Genomic DNA, 18,186 nt, shown 5'->3' on the forward strand with positions numbered 1-18,186 from the left:
CCGTGGGAAGGGCGATGGGAGCAGGCGTGCCCGCGGGAAGGCGCTCGGGGCGCGGGCGCGGCGCGGCCGCCGGAGGCGCTACCGCCCGGCCCCACGCGCGAACGGCGTGTTATCCCTCGCGCACGGCCGGGGGAGGGGCGGGAAGGGCGTGGCCGGCGGCGCCCGGGGAGCGGAACTGCGTCGGCGGGCGGCTCCGGCCAATCGGCGGCGTGCCGCTGGCGGGGCGTCGCGAGGCAGCTGCACCGCGCGGCCGCCGCCGGCCCCCGCTGCCCCCCGCTGCCCCCCGCGCTCCGCCCGCACGGCCGCGCTCCGGTACCGGCCTCGCGGGGGCGGGAGAGAAGCCAGGGCAAGGGGCAGGGGAGCGCGCGCCGCCCACGTGATGGGCCGCGGCGGCCAATGAGGACGGCAGGAGGTCGCGCGTGGCGGGCGAGGGCCGCGTGGGCCGGGGCGTTGGCGGGCGGCGCGCGGAGCCGGCGGCGCGCGGACTCAGGTAGGAGCCGCCGCGCGCCCCCCCCCTCCTTCCTTGGAAGTTTTCACTCGAGGTGGCGCGAGGCGTGCGCGCGTCACGTGAGCGCGGCGGCTGCCCAATCACGCGCGCGCGCGCGCCGCCCGTCCGCGCGCTGCCGCCGCACCCGCGTTTGAGGCGAGGGGGTCGCGCGCGGGACGGGAACGGGACCGGCGGCCGCGCGCTCTCTTCGCGCTCCCCCGCGCCGCTCCGTCCAGGGGCGCGAGCGGCCGGCCCCCGGGGGCGCGGGCAGTGGGTAGCGGCCGGAGGTCACCTGACCGGGGGGGTTGTTAAAGGGACCGAGCGGCATCCGGGCTCTCCGGCCGGGAAGAGTCGGGTGAGGCCCGGCCTCGGGCAGCCGCCGCTGCTCCCTAAGCCGTCGCGCTCCCGGGGACCGGCCCCCGGTGGGGGCGTGGTCGGCGCCACCTATGAGCCGGGGCTGGGCTGCCGGGAGAGCCTTTCCCGGGAAGCGGCCCCGGTGCCCCATGGGTGCCAGAGGCCGGCGGGCTGGGCGGGGGCGGAGCGGGGCCCCTCGGCCGGGGGCGGGGCGGCCCGCGGGCGGCGCGCGTGCGCCCCGGCACGTCGCGGGGGGCGGCCGCGGGGCCGCGCGGGGCAGAGGTCGTTGGTGACCTGTGGTCCCGTCCTGTTTGAAACTCCTCGTACTGAGCTGATGCGGGTAAAAGGCAGTCGAAGCGCGAAGCCGAGCTCAGTGAGGAGTAGGTAGGCACGAGGGCCAGCGGCTGTTTCAGCAGCCCGGGGAAATGACTGGCTTCCCATTACGTGGTTGGAGCTTCTTGCCTAACTTATTAAGATGTTAAATCTTGCACAACAAACACGCTGCCTTGTTCACGACGTGAACTGTGTTAAGGCATGGGCTGTCTGTAATCGCACTTGATGGGATGGGCTAGAGCCCCGAAGATTTGAAGTTGCTGCAGACACTGAAAACCGAGGGCGGTGTAAAGAAGAGGGGCAGGCTGATGCTTTGGTCTTGTCGCTTGCAGGTGTTCTGCCCGATGCAGCTGTAGCACCCTTTTAGTGCCCTCGGGCACAGTGCCTTGTGAATCTGTACTGAGGACTGGAAAGGGAAATTGATTCTGCTTGAAAAGTATTCCCATAGGTGACCATTTTTGTGCATCTTTATATGGGGGGAAAACCCCGTATTTCTTAGGTCTGGAGAAGATGGGCAGCATTTGTTCACTTCTGTATTTTATCTAACAGCAGCTGCCTGTTAACCTCATCCATTGTTGGCTCAGTATTGGTGCAGGCACTGTTGTGCCTTCCATGGAGGGGAAACCTGTAACTGGAGGAAACCGCTTGTGAATAAACTTGTTTGGTCACCTTCCAGGAAAGAAAAAAAATTCTTTCTCTTTCACTATAGGCTACTTCATTTATACACAAATCCACTAAATAGTTTCTGAAGTTTTTGGTTGCTTTAAATCTGGTTTCCTAAGGAATGTGAAATCCAAGACATTTTCCTTACAAACACAATGAAATAGGCCTCTGCCTAGTGGAGTGAGAAAGAGTTCTTCTCTATGAGGAGGCTGTTGTCTGTTTGCTGGTTCATAGACAGCAGAGGATCTACCAAAAAAACCTCAGCCATAGCACATGCATAGAGAGCAATGCCATTAGCTGCAGCACCAGCAGGGCTTTCCTCTTGTCTTATTCTTCCATAACTAAGGATGTGTTGTGCTGTGTTGGTTTGTTGTTTTTTTTAATCTTTCTTAAGACTGGGTAACCTTAGAACAAAGAATCCAGTTATGATGGTGGAGTTGCTCTTCTCTGTCCACACAAAGATGGAATGTGCTTTCACTGGTGGATTATAGCTAGTTTTAGTACCTGGGATAAATCCTTTGCTGAACTGAATAAGGAAGAATGCAGTGAGAATGATATGTGTGAGAAGGATGATGAAAGCACGTCAAAAGAAGAAAGCAACCAGAAGAAAACTCTTTTGTTTTAGTTTTTTTTTTTTTTTTTTTAAATCAAGCCCAAAACAGAAAGGCATTAAAGGAATGTGAACAGCATAAAAGAGAGAAAATGAATGGGAGTCAGAGAAAACCTATCTGCAGTAAAAAGGCATTCTTTATTCCAGTCACTATCTTCAGGAAGAGCCAATTTGGAGAATGACAAGACTGTGACTGTTAAAGAAATACTTGTGATGTTGGAATTGTGCAGTTTTGCTAACTCTTGTACAGTGCTTGCTGTTAATGTGGCGTGGTCTGCCTGACCACAGGGTAAGTCAATAAACAGTAATGAAGATGGATATAAACCTGGAACACATCTCCAATGGACTGGACTTTGATTAGCATCACTTGTTTTTTTCACCATAACTTGAAAGCTTTCCTTGGCAGTTCTAACTTACTGAGCCACTGGTGACTCTGTAGCAATGAGTGTTGCTATAAAATAGCTAGGTGTGTAGGATAGTCCTGAGCTCAGGTGAGAGCTTTTTATCTGTCTCTTGTTTTTTCTTCTATGATGTGGATGAGGTCCCCAGCTGAAGATTCATGTATCTGATAAATGTTCCTCATGATGGCCATAAAGGGATTGAAATTCATCAAAATGGTGCTATTCCTGCTGATTATGGCTAGTTTCTGCCAGTGTTGCATGGCAAAAAGCATCAAGCATTGCTTTATTGTTTTATTTTGTGGTTTTTGCTAGTTGAAATAATAGTATAGTAAAAATGCAGAATTCATTGCATGTATGAGTAATGGGCATATCACAGACTGATGAAGTGATATAAAATACATTAACCTAAATATAACATGATGTACAAAGATAAAAAAGAACATTTATTTATAGTTAACATTGGCTTTTTCCCCTGCCCTCTCACAAAGTGGTTCATTCTTCACAGAAATCACAGAATCATTTAGGTTAGAAAAGACCTCCAAAATCATGGAATCTGACCTTTGGCTCATCACCAGCTGTCACCTAGACCATGGCACTGAGTGCCACATCCAGTTTGGTGTGTTTCCATTTTGCTGTCTTCAGTGTTTAGGAAGTATTTCCCAAAAGTTCAGGTAACTCTTGAGAGGTGCATTTGTATGTGCATTGTACATTGCAGGATTCATGCTGTTTGACACACTACTGACTGTGGGGAGCTGGAATGGACTCCGTGGCATGGTATGGGTATTGGAGAGGTGAAGCAGGAGTTTCTCTCTTTCTTCCATCCCTCCAGGTATGTGCCCTGTTCCTCGAAAAGCAGCTGCTGCTCTTGCAGGTGTGTAGCTCTCAGTTGGGAAACACTTCCCGAACTGCCACCTATTCATCCTGTAATAGCCAGGGCTCTGAGTGTGATGTGAATTTGGTTTTAGTACAAAGCAATGCTCTGGGCTGAAATCTGGCAGTGCACAAGCTGTGTCAGACTTAGTATGGGGATAAGTGCTTTCTGACTGCAGCTGGAGCATGTGTTTCTGCATGTTTGCATCGGCAAGAAAGCTAAAAAATATTTTTTAAATGTCTGAAAAACATTTTTTTTTCCTGCAACAGTCTATTTCTTACAATATTTTTTTTAGTCTCACTTTTTGTCTAGATTCTGCCATCACTTTCATCTTTTATCTTCCTAGCACTGAACTATACTTCTTCACTAAAGCAAGAATTTAAGTTAGTTTCCTATCAAAAATAACATTATGCAAACTTTTCTTTGAGTATATTTGGGCTGGGGTTCTGTTGCTTAAAGACAGAGGTCTGGAGCTGCCATATGTGGTGCTAATTATTAGAGACATCCTTGTACAGCAAACACTCGGCTCTGGAGACTACTACTTGTCTGCAGAAGCGGTTGGAGGCCAGTGGGACTGGTTTTCACATAGAAAATGGGACTAGATACTTTTCTATGTGCAGAGTTTTGGTTGGATTAACAGAATTTCCTGTGGGTTGCTACTTTTAATCATTCTCCAAAGTGGCAAAACATTGTCTAAAGAAAGAATTTTTTTTTGTATTTTAACTCTTCTAGAGTGCACATTGCACAAAATTTCTGGCTGTAACATAACTAGGTTTTCAGTTCTTTAAAGACCTGTGGATTTTGGTTTTTTGCTTGGTTTTTGCCCTTTATAATTTTTTCTCCCAAATGTCCAAAACAGATTTTTGAGCCCAGTCATGTCTGTGTGGTCGTAGGTAGTGGTAAACTTGTAGACTGCTGTAATAAACTGCTTACTGCTGCTGTGGGGGTGTTACACTGGCACAGCTGCTTTTGATAGCTCTTGTTTCCAGGTAGTGAGTGTAGTTCCAGCTAGTGCTTGTTTTTAGCAAGGGAATTTATGGGAGCTGAAAGCCTCCTTTATGCTCCAGTAATGTTCCTGGTAGTGGTGCCTTTCACACTATGCTGTGTGACAGAAATGTCCTGTCACGTATCTACTTGTGTAGTAGCAATCTTTGTGTTCAAGGGATTGCTAACAAAAAATGTAATTGACACCTCTTGTGTGTTTTTCACAAGTTGGCAGCTGTTCTGTTTTGCTTAACTATGTATAGTTACATGTGTATATACATATATACTTTACAAGGTATGTTGTTCTCCCACATCTACATCTGTAGCAAAGTCTGGGACTTGTGACCCTCCAATTCCTCATTTGTTACTGAATCTTTACTAGTGGTTAGACTTCAGAGTGGCTGAAGGACATTTTATTGCTGCAGTTCTAATAGTTACAGTCTCTTATTGTAGCATGTAGGCTCGAGTGGGTGCTTTATAGTGCTATGCAGGCGTTACTCAAAACAGGAGTGTGATTTACTGGGTGCTGAAGTGCAGCTTGTAAAGACTGTAGTTCATGTCTTCAAGGGAATATGCCTGAAAGAAGCATTTGGGGAAAGAGTATATGTCTTGGTAGTGAACTTGAGCATTTCCAATACCTTACACTAGGCAGTAATGGGATGGTTGTAACTCCCTCTGATCAGGGATTCAGTAAGTCCAAGCCAGTTAGTTTCTGAGCTGGCAATTCATGTCTAGCACAAACAAGTCCGTAAAACTGGTGTTTGTACTGATCTAGACAAAAGGTTCTTTACTGTAGCACTGCTTTTTCTTGTCAGCTTAAAGCTGCTTAGAACAGGGTTACTTAAGCTGGTGGAAGTCTAGTACTGCTGTAGACTTCTACTGATGAATCTGTTCTCTTGATAAACCAGGGGTTCAATTTTGATACAGGCAAGCATTTCTACCAGCATTAGGTAAAACTGTAGCAAAATCTCTGGCACTGTCAACAGTCTCTGGCTTGTTTCTTTTATCATGACTGGAACACGTGGCTTGTGGGGCATGAACATGTCTGGTCTTCAGTTGTGTCTGTTCTTAGTTGTACAAATTACTCTCTTGCTGAAAAGAAAACCCCGCTTATTTCTGTATTGCCATTGTTCAGAAGCAAGTTGGTTAATACAAAATTGTGTCTCTATCCTGTGGCCCTAAAACTTGGTGACTGCTCTACAGAATGTGTGATAACTGTAGGTGTGAAATGACTGTCCTTCCCTATCTGAGCAGGAGGAGGTCACACATGTACACACGAGTGTGTGTATATACATAGGTGTGTATATATATATATATATATATATATATATATATATATGTGTATGGTAGATACCCTCCAGCAGCAGAGTTTAGACAATGGTGGTTCCTGAATCCTAGTCTCTCCTGGTTGCTGCTGGACACAGCAGTTCCAGAGGCCACAGTGCTGTTCCTGGTGCTGGCGTGTGCTCTGTCTCTCAGGTGGCTGAGACTGCCCAGCTTACCTGATACCCAGCACCCCTCCACCCACACGAACCCTGCCTATTAGAGACAGAGGTGTGCATACACACCCAGAGCTGGTGGCATTCCTCTGGGCCTCCGTACAGACCTACCTATATGAATGTTTTGATGCATGTTTGTCAAGTCTCTTAAAAATGTATTTTCTTTAGTTCTGTGTTTCTGAGATAAATTTCTATAGCATAAAATTATGTTGCCAAGAAACCTCCAAAGGGTTGGTGACCTTTTGTGATGTTGCTCTTCTTTGGCCCATTTTCAAATAAGACAAAAAAACCCCAACAGATTGAGGAGCAGTCAAAGTTATAGTTTGCACCATCAGTGCAAAATTTGGGTCTGCAGGGGAGCCTGGACCTTGATGTCAGCCTACTAATTAATGTCTTTGCCTTTTGGCACCATGTGTAAGTCTCCATCGTTTTGTAATGGATGCAGTGTTGTAAAATAAATAACCTTATTGGAAAAAGGGACGGGATGGAGGGGCTTCATGGAAGTGTTTTTGCCTGCAGCCATGATGCGTTTTGGTGTGAATTCCCTTAACGTTCAGAATTCCGTTTTAGTGGGCTTATTGTCAGAAGTGCCAGGTTTATAACATGTAGTGAATTCCCTTGGTGTCTGTGAAGGCGTGCCAGGCTGGGCATGGGGCGGTGCCCGCTCGGTGCCGTTCTGCGGCGGGGGCGCTCTGTCGAGGCCGTGCCAGGGCTGCGCTGAGCCCGGGCTCTCCGTTCGTCAGCGCGTCGGTAACAGCGCCCAGGGCCCGGCTCCGGGGGCGAGGGGTGACAGGTCTGTGTCTGCCCTCCCAGAGGCGCGGGGCCCTTCTTCAGCTGCGGCGGGCAGAGTCTGAGCCGCGCTTTGGCCGGTCAGCGAGAACTTGCTCAGACGATGGAAATGTCGCTGACTTCGTTGCGTCCTCAGCTGAGGGTTTCCCGGGGAGGCGGCCGGTTCCCGCCGGCGGCAGCGCTCCGAAGCGTGGAGAGGCGCGGTGCGCGTTGCCTGCGCAGCGAGCGGTGCTCCTTTCCCGGAGGAGGCGGCCGCTGCCCTGGGCACGGGGATGGCGGGGCGGCGCCGCCCCGCTCGGCCCGCCGGGGGGCGCCGTGCGTCGCGGGCCTCGCGCGCACTCCTGGCGCGGGCGCGGAGGGAGGCGGAGCCGCGCGACCGGAGCCCCGGGGCCTTCGACGGCCGCCGGCGCGTGAGCGACGCGCGCGCGCCCGTTCGAGAAGCTTCCCCGCGCGCGCGGCGCTGCGCGGGCCGGGCGCCGGGCCGGGCGCCGGGCCCTGCGCGCGGCGCGGGCACGTGACGGGCAGGCGGGAGGGAGGGGGATGCCGTCCCGCTGTGCGCCTGCGCGCGCTGCGGCGCCATGACGTCAGCACGGTGCGCACGCACGTTGTCCCCAGCTGGCGGACACACGGTCCGCGTGAGAAAGGAAGCGGGAGGCCGCGCGCGCTTCGCGCACGGTAACGACCGGGGAGCGGGGCCGCGCCGGGGGCAGCGGCCGCGTCGCGCGCGAACCCCGCGCGCCTCTCCGCGCGCCTTCCGCCCGCCGCCCGAACTGCGAAAATTGACACCAGGCGCGGGCACGAGGCGGCCGGGCCCGGGCCCGCCGGCCGCGCCCCGGCGGCTTACGCGAGGCGCCGCTGCGCGCCGGCCGCCTCGGGAGCGCCGGCAGCGCGCGCACCGCCGGACAGGGCCGCGCCGGGTCCCATCGAAGAGCGGCGCGGTTTCCCCACGTGCGCTCGTCCCGATGCCCTCCGGCACCCGGCGCGGACGCTGGTTCCACCTCGCGCTGCTCCTGGGCGGCTGCCGCTCCCCGTCCCGAGGCGTCTGGCTGGGGTCCGTCCGGCGCGGCCGGGGAGGGGAGCGGGGGCACGCGGGGGGGGAGGGCGTTGAAAGCGACAGGTGCTGCGCTCGGCCCGCAGCCGTGACGCCACCTGCCCGGGGCGGGGCCCTGGTCTCTGGCCGCCGTGCCCGGGGCGGCCCCTCCTGGTGCCCGCTCGGTCGGTCGGTGTTGAACGGCGGCGCGGCGCGCGCCATGGGGCTCCCGGCGGCGGCGCGCGGCGGGTCGTGGCGGGCGGGGCAGCCCCGGGGGTCGCGCGCCGCCGCCGCTCCCCTTCCCACGGTGCCTCCCGCTGTCCGCCCGCCCCGGAGCACCGCGCGCGGAGCCACGTCCCGGTCGCCGTGTGGGGAGTCGGGCTGGTTTGTTTTTGTTTGTTTGTTTGAGAAGGACGCTTTCGCATCTGATTGTCGTCCTGCTTTTGGCGGGTCTCAGTGCGACTTGTTGGTTTTGGCCGCTGCGTCCTGCTTTGACGTTGCTTTTCAAATTCAGGGTCTGCGCGTAGAGAAGGGAAGTCTTTGGCGCTGTTCAGAACTTCAGCTTCCACAAATACACGTGTTTCCCCTGAAATACCGGATTAGAGTCTATGTACTACAATAAAACAGTCTCCTGTGTCATCAAATACAATAAAATATATGAAATTGCTTTCTGGTAACAGACTGTGCTAGTGCTGAAATAACGTAGATTTTGATTACTCTGATTGAACATAATCATATTTTAACCACGTGCGTCTGACTTGATAATGTGTATGGTGCTTGTGGTAGAAATGTACAGAAGTACAACATAAAAACTTTGTTGGACAACAGAAGCTGTTACTCTGTAGGTCTTTATGTGCATAGAACTTTTGCTGAATATGTGGCTGTTGAGCTTTTCCTGTAATTTTTTTCTGGTATGTCTTAAGATAATTTAGTCAATTAAATGTAAAGGAATCAAGTGAATTTAAAGCTGCAGGCATTCTGCTTATCTTAAACCAGATCTGAAACCACTTTGATAGTGTGTTTCCTTTATGAGCCAATACAGTTTTGGTGCATATTGCACAGCATTAATTTGAATTCACTTTTTGACTGTATGTTTACTCTACATATAAACGTATTACATATGTATATACAGAGTAAGTTGGTGGAAAATCACATAGAACTTAGATTGTGGTTCCTTTTTCACCACTGTTTATCTGAAATTTATATTTCTATTCTGTTTGTATAGGTGAACATGCAAGCTCTTATTTATTTGGGATAGCTTTTTGTGTTGCTGGGACTTGAGGTGTAATCTACTGAAAAAGCAGAGCAATATACTTGAATTAATTTGTAGCCTGGACTCTGTTAAGGAGTCCTCGGTGGGTGGGTGGTTGTGGGTACGTTCGTGGGGAAGAATTTCCTCTGTAAAGTTAAACTGAAAACCAGATCTCGTAACTTCACAGGTAGCAAAATCTATGCAGAACAGTTTTGGTTTATTTCCTCCAATTTAACATTTACATTAAGTTGTAAAGTATGAAGTGTAAAGAGTGGAAATGGATCTCTTGTATTTGCTAGCTGTCAAGAACATTTATCAGGGGGTATAAATTGTCTCTTGAGCTTTGAGATCATTTGCCGCATGCACGTGACAGCTTGTTAGCACTCGTTTCCTCCTCTTTACAGTAGCCCAGTCCTAACAAAATAAAGATGTCTTATTAAATATCCAGTTCACATAAAACTATTGAACTAAGAGTTAATTCTCTGAAAAGAGATGGGGTTGTTTTCCAACCCATAGAATCGTAGAATGGTGTTGGTTGGAAGGGACCTGAAGGGTCACTTAGATCCAACCTTCCTGCCATGGACAGGGACACCTTTGACTAGACCGGGTTTCTAAAAACCCCATTTGTCCAGCCTGGCGTTGAACACTTTCAGGGTTAGGGCATCCAGAGTTTCTCTGGGTAACCTGTTCCAGTGCCTTACCACCCTTGTAGTAAAGAATTTCTTCCTAATATCCAGTGCAAACTTCTGTCTTTCATTTTGAAGCCATTTCTCCTTTTTCTATCACTGCCTTTGTAAAGGTCATCCCCAGATTTGTTGTAGGTCAGCTTTAGGTACTGAAAGGCTGCAATTATTATGTCTCCCCAGAGCCTCTTCCAGTCTGAACAACCCTGACTCTCTCAGCCTGTGTTCACAGGAGAAATGTTCTATCCTTCTCAACATCTTTGTGGCCTTTCTCTAGACTTGCTCTAAGAGGTCTGTGTCCTTCCTGTGCTGGCGATCCCAGTGCTGGATGCAGTGCTCCAGGTCTCACCAGAGCAAGAGTAGAGGGGCAGAATCCCATCCCTTGCTTTGCTGGCCACTCTGTTTTGGATGCAGCCTAGGATATAATTGGTTTTCTGGACTGCAAGTGCCATGGCTGGGTTGTGTCCAGCCTCTCACCCACCAGCAGCCTCAAGTCCTTCTCAGCAGGGCCACTCAATTTCTTCATCCCCCAGCCTATGAATGATACTGGGGGTTGCCCTATGTCAGGTGCAGCACCTTGCACTTGGATTTGTCAGACTTCTCATCAAGATTGTCCAGGCCCTTTTGGACATTGGCTGTTTTTGATTCGGGCATGTTAGTTTCACTTACCTTGCCAGTATGGATCCCTGAGGGACACCACTTGTCACTAATGGTCCCTGGGACTCAGGGCTGTTGATCACTACCCTCTGGATGGGACCACTGTGCCGGTTTCTCATCCACTGAGCAACCCACCCATGAGATCCATTTCTCTCCAATTTAGGGAGAAGGACTTTGTGGGGGACTGTTTCAAAAGCTTTGTGGAAGTCCAGATAAACAGCATCCATAGCTCTGCCACTGTCCACCAATGCAGTCACTCTGTAGCAGAAGGCCACTAGGTTGGTCAAGTGGGACTTGTCCTTGGTGAAACTGTGCTGGTAAATCACCTTAGTCCTTCATGCACCTTAGCATCACTTCTAGGATGATCTGTTCCATGATCTTCCCAGGCACAGAGGTTGACAGGTCAGTAGTTCCCAGAATACTTCTATCTACCCTTTTTTAAAAAATGGGTGCAGTATTCCCCTTTTTCTAGTCACCTGGGACTTTACCTGACTGCCATGATTTCTTGAATATTAAAGAAAGTGGCTTGGCACATCAGCCAGTTCCCTCAGGACTCTGGGATCCATCTCAGCTTCTAGCAGTGGTGATTAACTCTAGTCTCCAGCTCCCACTAACTAGATATTTAGTATAAGAATCAATAATTTTTTTTGTTGGTGTTGTGTTCCACATACAATAAGGATCAAAATACAAACATCTGGATGTGTAAATAGGATTTTTGTGAGTTACCAGAAATGCACATTTTAAATTTTCACGTAGAGAAATATACAGGCTATTTGGAAAATGCGGTAGTTTATGATTTTTTGTTACAGTATTGACATAATCCTTAGCTGGTGAGGTGGACACATAAAAGTGGAATTGTGTATATGCAGATAAAAGTAACTTATTTAGTTCCCTAAACAGTGATTATGCTAATCGTAACAGTGCAAATGTTTTCTTGTTTGATTTAAATTCTTTCCATAATTCAGAAGATAAAGCGAAGGCTGCCTGGTGTTTCGCAGTTATCCATTTAATATTAGCTGTATGGTCTTTAGGGGGTTAGTTTGTGTCTTTTTCCAGAGCTTATCCATTTTAAGTATTTTGTCCCTTCTTTTTCTCTCTGCCCTTGACAGACAATTAGAAGTTCTTGGGGGTGGTGGGGACTGCAAGCAAAGAAATTCCAAACACACAAACTTTGGTGATTTCAATAAAGAAATTCAAAGAAAATGTTTTTAACATTTTCTTTTCTTTCCTCCTTTAAATTTTTGACAAGTTGTAGACCTCAGGGAACTCTTATTTCTTTCTGGCAAGACTTTTGCCGTTGTGTCAGAAATGTGCCATTTGCTCTCCTGAAAACGTCTTCATGTTTTGCCTAATGAATGAATGAACGACCTGCAGAGTAGAAGGAATGTCAGAACAAAGTGCTTAGAAATACCAAGCAAAGCAAGGAGTTCTGTTGGGGCAAAGCCTGTATGAAAAAGCAATTTAAAGGTGTCATAGCCCCCATGTCTATAAGGTTAAAATTGTATACACACATGCAACCTTGAGTCGTTACACTCTGATTGTGCCCTGTTCTATAGTACTGCTTATCTTTTAAGTTTATAATGGGGGGAGCTATTGCAAAAAGAATGTGTCATGCAACTTAATTACTTTCTTAGACTGTATTGGAATAATTTTAACTGTGTTTTCCTTTTCTTCCAGAATGGTGAACACACATAGAAGATTATCAGAACTCTGTAGAATTTGCATTTGGTTTGAGAGCTTGTGAGAGTGCTCATCATGGAGAAACAGCAGATTGTCTTGGCTAGCCGGGATGGTGGGACTGTGTCTGGTGCAGCACCTGCTTTCTTTGTCATCTTGAAACAACAGCAGGGAAATGGAAAAGCTGACCAAGGAATCCTAGTAGCAAACCGTGATGCTTGCGCTCTTGCCAGCAGTGTATCAACTCCAGTCAAACCCAGAGTCAAGACCTGCCTCCCAGCTGACTGTGTCTCAGGGGGCATCACTGTCACCCTAGACAACAACAGCATGTGGAATGAATTCTACCATCGCAACACAGAGATGATCCTGACTAAGCAGGGCAGGCGAATGTTTCCGTATTGCCGATACTGGATTACGGGGCTGAATTCCAGTCAGAAGTACATCCTAGTCATGGACATATCCCCTGTGGACAATCACCGATACAAATGGAACGGCCGTTGGTGGGAGCCCAGTGGGAAGGCAGAACCACATGTTCTAGGGCGAGTGTTTATTCATCCAGAATCCCCTTCCACTGGCCAGTTCTGGATGCACCAGCCAGTATCCTTCTACAAGCTTAAACTTACCAACAATACCCTGGACCAGGAGGGTCACATAATCCTGCATTCTATGCACCGGTATCTGCCACGACTTCACTTGGTGCCTGCAAACAAAGCCACAGAAGTCATACAGCTTAACGGCCCCGATGTCCATACTTTTACCTTTCCACAGACAGAATTCTTTGCAGTTACAGCCTACCAGAACATCCAGATTACTCAGCTGAAAATAGATTACAATCCTTTTGCTAAAGGGTTCAGAGATGATGGGCTGAATAGTCGACCTCAGCGTGATGTGAAACAGAACAGCAACTTAGCATTGGAAGGAGGTGATGTTTTTAGCACTCCTGGCATTTGTGGTCGCCCTGCTGAAGTGGATTCATTAGATGTGCATCAGAGAAGTTTAGATTCTTCATTCATTGGTCAAAACCCATCAGACACTGAGCTGGATAAAGAGTCCTTTAATGCAGAAGGAGACTACTTGGGTCTCCTGGACAGTGACCCACCTTCAGGTGTTACGCCAAAGCTAAAACAAGAAATCTCTGAAAGGTGGGTTAATATGCATTTTCATACAATCGCTGGTTAAGTGGGATGTTTTGTAAATAAATAACAGGATGCTCAGTGTAGATGTTTACAGCTAAAGGTTGCATGACCTGAAATGGCAGAACAGTTAATACTACTAAAAGCTTTTCTTTGCTCAGTCATGTATCAGTCTTGGCTTTCTCAGGTGTCTGGGGAGTGCAAGAGTTCAGTATTATTTTCTGTGTTGCTTTAGCTCCCGCTGTTGAGAAGCACTGAGGGATTGCTTTTAACCTTCTTAGCATTTTAGAAAGCTCAATTAATTTTTTTCCATGTTTTAGGCAGAGCGCATTGCAGTCATCAAAGCACTGCCTTAGCTTTTAGGGTTGCTCACCACATTGACATGCTGTCTATAGCTTCAGTTTTCATTAGTGAAAGTGAATGGTGTCTGGGTATTTAGGCTGCATATGTGTAGGGATTGCTGCAAGGCAGTTGTACTTGGCAGCAAGCCAGTGTTTTGTCAATAACTGCTTGGTGTGAATTCTTCTATTCCACAAAGAAGTGTGAGGTAGCCTGCCTGTTGGTTGCCTCATATTTGCTGTGAGGTAAGGGAAGTACTTCAGAACAACTTGGTTCTTCTAAAGTGAGCCTGGCAAAACCTATTATTTTACTGTACTTTTACTTAGTTTTGAAAACCCAAGCAATAGAGTGGGGCAGACTTAGTGAATAGTTAATGTGCATGTAGAGATACTTTGAATGAGAAGAAATTATTTAAAAAACAGAGGTTTCTTTTCTGCCATCTTGCTTCATGCCAGTTCATTAATACCAGGCTTAATCTGCCAAAGATTTAGTGACAAAAGCAACCTTTGCAGACCAGTACACAAGAAAATTATTTAACTGCAGGATGTCAGGATGATGTTAGTGGTGAAATTAGAGGTCAGTTCTTACCAACGAAAAATTACATTTTTGATGTAGTTATACAAAGGCTGCATAACTGTACAACTGTATTATACAAAGGCTGTATTGCTATACAACTGCAGTGTGTTTTAGAGATGACAGAGGCGTCCTCAGTTGTTTTTTTGTCTTGGAAGAAGGATCTCCTTGCCTTTTGTGTAACTGCAAATCTTAAAATTACAAATTTATTCATACTGTGACACTTTATTGAGTTGATTTGTAATAATTCTTAAGACTACTAGAATTGTTTTGAGATCTGGAGTGCACAAACCTGTCTTTTGCAGTATTTTCATGTGTCTGTGTATTAGAAAGAAGGTCTTTTAGACTTACATTATTCTCAAAAAATGCTGTTCTAACCCATCTTAAGTACCGAAAAGGCACCAATTACAGGAAGGATTGGCTTTTTTTAGTTCCTAAGAGCATGGAGAAGAGTTTAGATAATTTTGTATGTTGGAAGTAAAACTCAGAAAATAATTATTGACAGCTTTATTTTGCTTTCACAGTGATATTTCATTTGTCTGGAGAGGGTTATTGAAGCAGTATTTTTGAGAACTGTTTATTCCCAAGGAATAAAAAATGTTTTAAGGACTCAGGGACTTTCCTTAAAAATAGTTGATGCAAATTGTCAGATGTAATTTCTTTTGGTCCCAGAGCATGTTAGATTCCTTCTCTGGTTTTGCCTCCAAGGCAGCTGATCTCTGAATTGTGCTAAAATCTGTGCAGACAGGAAAAGACTGCAAAGGGTCTTTTTGTTGTCTGGCTTGGAAGCACCTGTCACTTGATGAATAAATGTTACCACTGTCCTAGAACTACTTTCAAGTGTTGGCCAGCTATTTTTTATGTTTTTGTAATCTGTGTGGAAAAGTCAAATTCTTTACTTGGAAGGAGAAAATTGATCTTACCCAAGAAATGACAAAACTATCATTGTAAGTGCTGGAGTTTTTCAGAACATTAGTTCTCCTCCTTTCTTCTTACCTGTCCACAGTGTCTTCATGCCATACAGTTGAGTTTAGAAATATGTCAGCTTTTCAAGGACAGCACTGAGAGTATGGCATTTTTATTTATCGAACCAAACACATTAATATTTACATATTAATGAAGACTGGGCAGTTGTGGTTTTGTTTGGGTGGTTGTTTTTTTTTGTTGTTGTTTTTTGTGGTGGGCAAGCTCTTAGTAGGTAGTACTTGATAGGCACTATCTTGCTTTTAGGCAGGGTAGTGATTTCTGCTGAGTTTAGGTTTGAGTGAGAAGCAAGTTGGTAACTGCTACCTCAGATAATCCTCTGCAAAAGAGGTGGGTTTCTTAGTGCTGTTGAGGGTGATACTCCCCACCAGTACTCAATTCTTCTGGCATTTTTGATAATAGAACCATGTAAAAGGTTGCATATACCTAACAGTAATTTTAATCCTGAGTTATTAGAGAACTTCAGAAATAAAGGATTGTTTTCTTTATCCAAGGCACTGTGTGGGTTTTTTCCTTTTGCTTCTGTGGTCTTATAGTATGTTTTGTTTAACTAAGTGTGTTGTAAAGAAAATAGATGTTTGAGTTGTGGATGCTTCAGTAGAAATGCTTATTCCTGGACATACTCCTGGACATACTTCCACTCATGTGGAAGGTACCACAAACAAACTTTACTGGTTCTTAAGTCTTACAGGCTTATGTACTCCTTTTCCTTTCTGAGGCCTTTTGAATGTTCTCCTTCAAAAACAAAAAATCAGTGGGATTTTTAATGCTTCATTAGTCTCGTTATTCTAATTTAGTTTTCTTGTGTTTAGTCTTGACAGTTTGAGTTTTTTTACTTTCTTGCCTTTCTTTTGGGGGAGAAAGGCAAGTGATTATCCTTCAAACCTCTGCCATAGATTGCTAGATTAATTCCACAAGAAATCAGACTCTCCCTCCAACTTCTCCCCAGTGTATTTTAAAATGATGTACCAAAAAAATAAAATTATCTTTGTACTTTCAAAAAATAAGTAATGGTTTTTAATCTGGGAAAAGCCAAAAAGGCAGTCTCTCCGCTTTTGTTGTTACATTGCAAGGGTACCAAATACATTACTTGGGCTATAAGAAAGTTGGTTTAAATAGGAGCACTGTTTCATATCAAGTAAAGAAAGAGCTGATTAAGACACTATTTTACGATTTTTACTTGATCTTGGATTGAGGATTTGATTCTTTCTCCAGGAAACAACTGACAGAACGAGAGGACACAGTCTTACGCTGCGCCAAGGGAAATATAGGTAGAATATTAGGAAAAAGTTTTTTACAGAAGGGGTGATAAAGTATTGGAATGGTTTGCTCGGGGGTCTGGTGGAGTCACCATCTCTGGAGGTATTTAAAAGAAGGGTGGATGTGGCACTCGGTGCCATGGTGTAGTTGAGGTGTTAGGGCTGGGTTGGACTTGATGATCTTGAAGGTCTCTTCCAACCTAGTCATTCTGTGAGAGGAAAAACTTCTTTGACTCATCTTCCCATAATTAGAGGAAGAGGAGTTTCTGTGACTACTTATGTTGCACATAACTTCAGAAACTAAAGGCCAGATGAAATTGCTTCAGTGCTAAAAAGCAACTTCTTTATTCTTTGAGAAGTTGGTTATTGTATCAGAATTTAAAAACAACATTTTGTGCACATCCTTTATCTTCTCATGCATATACATGCATGGGTCATACTTCACTCTTGTCACCACTGGCTTATGGTTGCATTATGCAGAATAAAACAATATTTATGTTTAGAAGTTTCAGTTTTACAGCAGGGCTTTTTAGTTTGGATACTGTCCCAAACAGAAAGCTAATCCTTAACTTACATGTGTATACTTTGCAATAGATGAAAGGAGAAGAAGTCTACAGAACTCCAGGCTTCACTGGGCTTCCAACTGGAAATGATAGAACTCAGATGAGAAATTTATTCCTGGCCTGCAAGTTTGCCAGGATTTTTTGCCTCTTGATCTTCAAGAATTTTAAAGTAGCAGAGCAGACGAGTCTTAATAATACTCACTTAAATTGTGGATTTACTGCCCTGAATCAACCTCTTAGTTTAGTATTGTGGCAAGATTTTCAGCTGCCGGTAACTTGTAAGTAGTCTGTCTTTGAATTTCTCTCGCAATAAACTCACTGACCAAGAAAGGCTTTTTAATCTTACATTTCACATTATTCATTAAATGAAGGTTAGAAAATTTCTAATAGAAAACTCATTGTCTGGTGAAAACAGTAGACAAAACAGGACTGGTATTCCAGTGTCCTGCTGCCTGCCATTCCTTCAGCAGTCATGTTTTTGCTTTAAGCTTAATGCTGGTTACTTACATAAGGACACTACATTAGTGTCCTTATGAATTGCAACAAGTTTTCTAGATAGATTTTCTTGTTCTTTAGAATTTGGTATGTAAATATATACATTTGTACCTTGACTGTCAGCTCCCGTTTTTAATACTGCAGTGTTTCTTCATGAGGGAAGTATTCCCAGCTCCGTGTTGTGAATCTTGTGTGTCCCTGCTCTTCTTCCTTAAGTATGTACTCAGTCTACACAAGAAGGAAGCAGCTTCTTCCTCCACTTCTTTTTGCCTTTCTCAATCCCAGCTGTGGGTTCAACTGGGTTTAGCACTCCTTTGAAGGGGTAGGGATGGACAATATTAACGATAAAATAGGTACACATTCATATATACATCAACTATATGTAAAGTAATATTCACTCTCTACATAATATATTAGTCCTACAATTATGTTAAATTTTACTTAAAATTGTTGTCATTAACAAATAATTTTACTTTAATAGAATTTTAATAACACAAAGTTGACAATAATAATGTAATTAAATTATATGTAGTATATAATATAATATGTA

At 46.1% G+C, this 18,186-nt stretch overlaps 1 protein-coding gene across 5 annotated transcripts in view; it reads left to right on the forward strand.

Moving 5' to 3' along the window:
* The first annotated feature begins 299 nt into the window (after window positions 1-299).
* MGA (MAX dimerization protein MGA) overlaps window positions 300-18,186 on the forward strand; it is a 59,082-nt gene continuing 41,195 nt past the window's right edge. Inside the window, exons 1-2 of one of the 5 annotated variants that reach the window (XM_058832617.1) lie at window positions 300-490; window positions 12,291-13,432. In XM_058832617.1, the coding sequence (XP_058688600.1) occupies window positions 12,369-13,432 (1,064 nt within the window). In that variant the 5' untranslated portion in view covers window positions 300-490; window positions 12,291-12,368. Of the gene's footprint in view, window positions 491-3,655; window positions 3,678-7,591; window positions 7,667-12,290; window positions 13,433-18,186 lie in introns of those variants that run through there. The other 4 variants (XM_058832592.1, XM_058832627.1, XM_058832609.1 and 1 more) reach the window with 4 other exon arrangements.

Source organism: Poecile atricapillus, chromosome 1, assembly GCF_030490865.1.
Source record: "Poecile atricapillus isolate bPoeAtr1 chromosome 1, bPoeAtr1.hap1, whole genome shotgun sequence".
Lineage (NCBI taxonomy): Eukaryota > Metazoa > Chordata > Aves > Passeriformes > Paridae > Poecile > Poecile atricapillus.